The 8,474-nt window shown below is 40.2% G+C and overlaps 1 protein-coding gene across 1 annotated transcript; it reads right to left on the minus strand.

Moving 5' to 3' along the window:
* Positions 1-905: 905 nt before the first annotated feature.
* On the minus strand, positions 906-1,876 carry LOC137822122 (uncharacterized mitochondrial protein AtMg00810-like). The gene is made up of 2 exons (XM_068627024.1): positions 1,512-1,876; positions 906-957 (listed from the first exon to the last, which is right to left on the minus strand). Exons 1-2 carry the CDS (start codon positions 1,874-1,876, stop codon positions 906-908), a joined length of 417 nt encoding a protein of 138 aa, XP_068483125.1.
* Between the last annotated feature and the right edge of the window lie 6,598 nt (positions 1,877-8,474).

Genomic DNA, 8,474 nt, shown 5'->3' on the forward strand with positions numbered 1-8,474 from the left:
ACGGGATGATTTCGCGTACACGATTATTAGTTTTCGTGTAGGGAGTTTCCTCGGGAGCTTATCGAAGAGAGAAAGAATCTCTAGCTCCTCGACATCCATGGTCGGACGAGGTAACTCCTTAAACATCTGAGGCTTCCTTGTCCAAGATATAGGAAACCTCGATCGACCGACTTCATCAAAGAAATATGGCGTGGCTTCCGGTCAGACGAAGAATTTGAAAAATATTTCTTTAAACTTATTATACGAAGTGGTGTAGGAGTTGAAGAGGAAATTACCCGACTGATTGATCAGAGAATGCCATAGATTTGGCTCGGCCGGGTGGTTGGTGTAACAACTTAAAAAATATGAAGGGGTAGGATGCAAGCGAAGAACGTCACATATCAGGCGGAAGGCCTTTATGGACGCCCAGGTGTTGGGATGAAGCTAAGTAGGAGCCACTTTGAGCGCCTTAAGGACGCTCATTGTGAAGTTATCGAAAGGTAGAGAAACGTGTAAGTATGAAAACATGCAAGAATACATGTAGAAGAAAGGTGACTCGGTGAGAGACCGACCCAGACATATGGTCTCGGTCGGTGAGCACGACTCAACCCTAAAGAAGTCAAGGCTAGCATTTGCCTTCAAAACCGGGAACCTCTCCAAAAAAATCTGCGACATAGGTCTCGGTCGTAAAGGCATAGCTGATCCTAGTTACCTTAGGACCCACCCAGTCAATCTCCAGGGGGAGACGACCTGCTCAAGGGAGTTCGACCGGTCGACAACACTGCTCGAGTCGTCCCTCCAGCCACCTTCTGCACATGGTGCAACACTTGGATTGCATCGATCGATAGAAGCTCAGTTAGAGAGGAGGGATTTCTTAGACAAAATGGTAAGAAAACTACTGGTCAATAACCACCATAAAGAACCAGTCAATGGTCAAAGAAAAGAATTTGTTTCTCTTTCCAAGTCATAACTGTGATCCTGAATCAGAAAACAACATGTTAAAACGAATAACAACAGATTGAAATCTTTACTGCAGTGGAGAATTTATGCTAATAATTTCCAATTCATTTAGTAGAAAATAAAATCTTTCTTTAGCAAGGGGTTTAGTAAACAAATCAACCAATTGTAATTCAGTACCAAAGAATTTGATCTCACAAGTTCCATTAGCTATATTTTCTCTTAGAAAATGATGTCTAATTTCAATATGTTTAGTTCTTAAATGCATAATTGGATTCTTGGTCAGATTAATGGCACTGGTGTTATCACAGAGGATATGTATTTTGTTCAGAAAGATACCAAAATCACTTAGTTGTTGTCTTAGCCATAAGGTTTGAGCACAGTAGCTTCCAACTGCTATATACTCTGCTTCTGTTGTAGAAAGGGCAACACTTGCTTGTTTCTAGCAATGCCAAGAGATTAAGCTTGATCCAAGCATATGCAAAGTTCCATTTGTGCTTTTCCTATCAATTTTGCAACCTGCAAAGTTAGAATTTGAAAAACTAGCTAAGTTTAGAGATACATTACATGGGTACCATAGGCCAGCTTCTTTGGTTCCTTGTAAGTATTTCATAATCCTTTTAGCAGCATTAAGGTGTGATTCCTTTGGAGCATATTGGAACCTAGCACACATACACACAACAAGCATTATATCAGGTCTACTAGTTGTTAAGTACAACAAAGAACCTATTAAACCTCTATATCTGGTTTGATCAACAGGTTTTCTAGCAGGGTCTTGATCAAGGTGACAACTTGTAGAAATTGGTGTGTTGATTGCCTTGCGCTGGTCCATCTTAAACTTTTTCAGCAAGTCCTTATAGTACTTAACTTGATTTATGAAAATTTCATCCTTAAGTTGTTTAACTTGCAAACCATGAAAGTAGTTCAATTCTCCTATCATGGTTCGAATTCACTCTTCATGATTTCCACAAATGTTTCACATAGATTCTCATTTGTTGACCCAAAACTAATGTCATCCACATAAACCTGAACAAGTATTATGTCTTCTTTTTTCTTCTTTATGAACAAGGTTGTTGAACAAGATGCTTTGATGTCTCCAAATCCAAGAGGAAAGCTTGAAGACCTTGTTGCTAGGTGTGTGTGTGTTGTCTAGTTGTTTGAAACTTGTTAATTCACTCCTTAAGTTGATCCAAGTTCATTTGAATCTTTAACCTTTTGAAAAGATGTGTTTTCTAAAAAGCTGTAAAAAAATCAACAGGTTGTTTTACCTAACAACAGGTTGTTTTACCTTAGCTGTTTTTGAAAAATTTGGTTGACTTTGCTGTCAAACCAAAACAATCGATTGTTTCGACAAAACAACCGATTGTGTTCTTGCAAACCTTAACAGAATTCTGTTAAGCGGTTTTAATATGTTTTAAATGATCCTAACTAACTTGGCTCTTTTATTAAATGCTTTTGACCACTTGGTGGGTCTATATAAAGGTGGTTTTACGCTCCTAATCTTGAAGTAACAGAAAGAGTTTATCAAAACATTTTTTCCAAGATTTGAAAGAGCTTTTGGATCATTCTTATGTGTGTGGAATAGGATTGGGTTGTAATTCTGAACTTTAATCTTTGTAATACCCAGGTGTATTCTATTCCCTTCTTCCTTGATTACTGTATTTCTGTAGTTGTGTTGCCAAGGAGTGTTGTGTGTTCTTGAGGGGTTCAAGATCAACATTCTTGGTGTGGTTTGCCAAAGGTAGTGTGTTTCTTGAGGGCTTCAAGGTCACTACTTTGGTGTGTGGTGTTTGTAATATGGTTTTGATTGCATAGTGGAATACCCAGTGGTTTCTGGGGACTGGATGTAGCTCTTGGTGTAAGAGTGAACCAGTATAAATTGCTTGCGTGCTTATCTCTTACCCTTTACTCTTTAAATTCTGTTTTTAAGTTGTTTTTATAAACTGCTGATAAAAACAACCGATTGTTTCGAAGAAACAACCGATTGTTTCGAAGAAACAACCGATTGTTTTTCTGATATCATCTTGAAACAGTTTTGGTTCTTTGTTTCTTTGATTTCTTTCTCTGTAATTCAACATTGATTTTCATTATACCTTCAAAGTTTGCGAAAATCTCTCTTAAACAATTCACCCCCCTCTCGTTTAAGGCCATATATTCTAACAAAGGTTTTATCAGAAGTACCTCAAACCCTGTGATATCAGAAAGTCACTTAGTCTTTCATACCGTTGTCTAGGGGCCTGTTTGAGTCCATATAGTGCTTTCTTGAGCTTGAACACGTGTTCTGGATATTTGTAGTCTCAAATACTGGAGGCTGTAAAACAAACACTTCTTTATTGATATATCCATTTAAGAATTCACTTTTCACATCCATTTGGAATAACTTTTAGGCAAGAAAATGCTAAGAGAAGTCTGACAGCTTTTAGTCGTGCTACTGGTGCATATGTTTCATCGTAGTCAATTTCCTCTTCTTGGTTGTATCCCTTGGCTACCAGTCTTGCCTTGTTTCTTGTAATAACTCAATGTTCATCCATTTTATTTCTGTACACCCATTTTGTTCCTATGATATTCATATCAGATGTTCTTGGAACCAAACCATACTTCATTGCATGCAAACTAATTTAGCTCTTCCTGCATAGCTACTATCCAATTGTTGTCCTATAGAGCTTCCTCCAGATTTTTAGGCTCCACTCGTGAAACGAAGGCCATTGTTTCACACAGATTATTCAGAGACTCCCTGGTTGAGACCCCTTTTTCAATATTTTCAATTACATTCTCAAGTGTTAGGTCTTTAGGAGTCTTCCACTCTTTTGGTAAATTTGCATTCACAACAAGTTCTTTGACAACACATGTATCAATTCTATCAAGATCAATAGGTTGATTATTTTAAAGTATGGTTCGTAAATCATCTACTCCAAGGTCATCCATAACAGGTTTAGGCAGATAGTTGTCAGATTCATCAAACACCACATGCATAGATTTTTCCACAGTAAGCAATTTTTTTGTTATACACCCTGTAAGCATATCCATTAATAGCATAGCCAATATGTATTCCCTAATCAGATTTAGGATCAAACTTGCCTAGATTATCTTTCCCATTATCCAAAATAAAGCATTTGCAACCAAAGACCCTAAGATGGATAATACTGGGCTTTCTACCTCTATAAGGAGTTCATAGGGAGTTTTCTTAAGAATAGGTCTGATTAAAGTCTTGTTAAGCACATAAGAAGTTGTATATACTGCATCAGCCCAGAAGTACTTAGGCAGGTTAGATTCATTTAGCATGGTCCTACTTAGCTCCTCAAGTTATCTATTTTTCCTTTCAACAACACCATTCTGTTGGGGAGTCCTAGGGGCTGAATAGCTATGTATGATCCCATGTTTTTCACAAAATCTATCAAACTTAGCATTTTGAAATTCTCCCCCATGATCACTGCGAATTTGTTTTATGCTGTTACCATTTTCATTTTGATGAACCTTAGCCAGTTTCTTAAAAGCTTTGTATGCATCATTTTTAGAAACAAGAAAGAGAGTCCAGGTATATCTTGAGAAATCATCAACAATTACCAATGCATAGAAATTTCCAGCTAAACTAGCAGTCCTAGAAGGTCCAAACAGATCCATATGCAGAACATCCAAAGGCTTATTTGTAGAAATCATATCTTTTGTTTTAAAAGATGTGATTGTTTGTTTACCCTTTACACATGCATCACACAATCTGTTATCTTGAAATTTTATATTTGGTAAACCAGAAACAAGATCCTTAGATTTTAATTTGTTCAAATGATTTGTATGGATATGAGCTAACCTCCTGTGCCACAACCAAGACTCATCACCTTTTGAAGAGACATTCATTTTTAGAAAAATTGTTCATGATATCTAAGAGATAGATGTTTGTCCCGACTAGTCCTCGGACATTAGTTCCAGAGACTGACCTCAGACATCGCATATTGGTGCCTGATAGTTGAAGGGGGCCATATAAGGGGGGCCCAAACGCACCTATCAGGGGACTGGTCAGTCTTCGGGCTTCGGTACCATAGACCCTGATGTTGGAGATCAACATCAAACCTCGTCAATAGAGGGAGAGATCGGACATCGGCGGTCTGAACGTTGTAATGGGCCACGTATGGTGGACCCTCGAATTATACTAAGTTAACAGTTAAAGACATTAGATATGTGGGAGGTCTAAGTCAGGAAGGATCCATTCACGTGGTGTGTATAGCGCATACAGGCGCGACACGAGTGAATAATCCTGGAAGGCGCTAAGGCCCATTAGGGTTAGGGTTTCCAGGGAAAGCTGCATGCATGGCATGTGAATACATAGGGCACCCACGAAGCAGATGGCGCCAGAGACTAGGTGCACAAGTTGGTACCTAGACGGCTACTCTGTTATTCGTTGCACTCCAGTTGAGGAAAGTTCCATGTGCTAGATACGCTAAGATTATGTAAAAGCGGTGCAAGGACGTTCCTCAAGGAACCCTAGACAAGGGTAACAACACAAAGGTAAACCCTAGTTTCAAACCTATATAAAGTGATGGAGAAGTGCCTTCATGGTTTTGTTGGTGAATGGCGGAAGCAACATGGATTGTAGCGAAGCAAAGTCGTCCTAAGAGTGGTGGTGACCTTGAAGGTGCATGAGAGGTAGGGATTTGAGAGTGGTGAGGCCAACTCTACTTGGAAAGGGGGATTTGTGAAGATCAATAGCCTAACCTAAGAGGTTTTTGGGCAAGAAGTGAAAATGGCACAATTTGGCAGCAATTCACTAAGTATATTAAGCTTCCAAAACTAAGAGCCAAGGCACTCCTTAAATAGCTTAGGAGGTCGGTTTACACAAGGCACAAATGAGAGGGAAATTCAAATGTGATGCAAAGGTGAATGACACCTAAAAATTCAGCACATGGGAGGTAAGTTATAGAATTTATCATGTGCAATTAGATCTAGAACCTTATGCTCCTCTTGGGGCTAATGTGGGTCGGTCCTAAGTTTAATTATGAGTAGGAAACTCTAATTAAACTTTAGTTAGCATTTTAGGTACCATTTTGCATGATCAACAAAATTACAAAAGAAATAGTCTATGCTACTTTTAACAAGAATGTAAAAGTTATTCTATTACTTGACATCTTTGAGCATGTAGAGATAGGTCTCTCTGCCATTAGTAGCAGTGTTCCAACCCTCTTCAAGCTTTCTAGCCATGACCCTAGTGATTGGCCCAATATGACAGGGTGGTTGGCTTTCGGTTGTAGTGATGCTTGGCCCTCTTCCATAATAAAGGGTGCTAAGAACCCTAACAAGGTACACAGTTTTTAAGACTGAAACTACTCTATACACTTGGTTTTTTTTTGCCCTTATACTGACTTGAGCGTCGGAGTGCAAATGGCCGTCAAGGCGCCCCGTTGTCTTTGCAGGTGAGAGATTTCTTGATTAAGGAAGTACGATTCTCAAGTGGAGATAGAAGGGCCAAGATTGTCGTTAGAGTCAACCGGCGAAGCGAGTCAACCGACAGGAACAATGTTGTTTACCCTTTTACTTCTGAACAACACCTTACCAGAAGTTTCATTTTAAATTGTAGATGTGTTGTCTTCGAAGTTAACCTTGTAGCCCTTGCCACATAGTTGGCTAATACTTAGAAGACTATGCTTTAGCCCTTCCACATATAAGACATTCTCAATTGTGGTTGAATTTTAAGTTCCAACATTTCCTCTTCAAAGAATCCTTCCATGGTTATTGTCTCCATATGTGACATGTCCCTCTGCTTTAAGTTTCAGACTTGTGAACTGAGTCAAATCACCTGTCATATGCTTTGAACATCCACTATCCAAGTACCATTGATTTTTTCTACTATTTTTCTGAAAAACAAAGATTAACACATATGGTACCCCTTTTAGTCTAGGGTCCTGATGGAAGAGGCCCAAGCTCACCACACTATGAAAAGCCAAGCTCCAAGTCTAGACCGTCTAGAACCATGTGGAGAGCGTCTAGCCCATGATGAAGAGCGTCTAGACTCAAAAGGAGAGCGTCTAGCCCATGATGAGGAGCGGCTACATAAGGAGCGTCTAGGAGGAAGCCTAAACCGTCTAGGACCAAGCACTTCACGCACACAAGGGTCAAAGCTACGGTTTGGAAGGAGAAGACCTTGTATATGTTACATGGAGGCCCATTAGGGGTGGCTTAGTAATTAGGGTAGTGTTAGAAAGCACAAGTTTGTCTTATATGTGATTTACCCTAGAATTGTGCACTTTCTAGAACCTTAGCACACATGACCGGTCATGTGCCATGTGCCTTGTCATTTGCATTTCATTTTGCTCCAATTTCATGTGTAATTAGCTTAGCTTTCACGGCCCATTAGCCTATAAAAGGGAAGGCCATCTCTTGTATTTTGCAAGATTAATGAGAGTAAAGTTATGCTGCCAACATTGTGCCATACTTTGCTGTTCTCTAGTTTCTAGGATCTAATCTTCATCTTCATCACCTACCATAGGGCTGGCCGAACCTCCCTATTTCCATACATATCATGCACCTTCAAGATCACCATAGCTCCTAGGAGGATCTTGCACATACACATCCAAGGCTTCCGCACCATCTTTCACATGATTCTAAGAAGAGCTTCATGAATTTTCAATCATTTGGTATCATGAGCATAGGTTCTTCAAAGATGAGTTGTTCTTGGTCTTTTCATTTTTAGTTCTTCTTTATTTCATGTTTTTCATCTTGTTTCCATAATTGTCTTACTGTTTTTAAAATTTTAATTTATTTTGGTGTGCTATTTGGAAGATCCAACCGGTGCACTTTGTTCAATTGATCTTGAACAATTCTTGTGCAATTTGTGATAGGATTCTGATCCTGCCGGTTGACTTATCGCAAGAGCGTTGCCTCGTCACGATCTTCCTCACCAGCTTGACACCACGTGCCCTCCGAGTCCACTCCGCAGATAGCCTCTCTGAGAACCTGAAAAACACACAGTGGCGCCTTTGCGGCCGGTGGCGCTCCGACGCTCAAGTCAGTGACAAGAACACCCAAAAACTAAGAGAGAATATGCTCTGTAGGACCGTACTGTAGGCACACAACCCTAGCAGTATCAGCCGTAATGAAAACGTACCTCTGCAAATTCTGTTAAGGTTACCTTTATAGCTAGGTTTCTTTTCTCTCCAGGCCGTTATGCTTTTGGACGCGTGGGTCGCATCCAGCCCTGCACGTGTCGCCATCTGGGCTGGGATAGCAGGTAGCACCCAGCCCTACACGTGTCGTCATCTGAGCTAAGGCAACTTGAGCGTCATTTCTCCATTGCTCCCAACCCTACACGTGTCATCATCTAGGTTGGAGTAACTGGTAACATCCAACCCTACACGTGTTGTCATCTGGATTGGGGCAACTTGAGCGTCATTCTTGTGTAGTAACCAGCCACACAGCTAAGTTCTCTACTCAAGGAGCAAGCTAGCGCACAATGCGCTGTGAAACATCACCCGACAAGGCGGGTATCGGATGCAACAAAGTGCAACATCTCTGTGATATCGCTCGTCACAAGTGCCACCTCCCCTACTGCT

Source organism: Phaseolus vulgaris, chromosome 9 (assembly GCF_000499845.2).
Source record: "Phaseolus vulgaris cultivar G19833 chromosome 9, P. vulgaris v2.0, whole genome shotgun sequence".
NCBI lineage: Eukaryota > Viridiplantae > Streptophyta > Magnoliopsida > Fabales > Fabaceae > Phaseolus > Phaseolus vulgaris.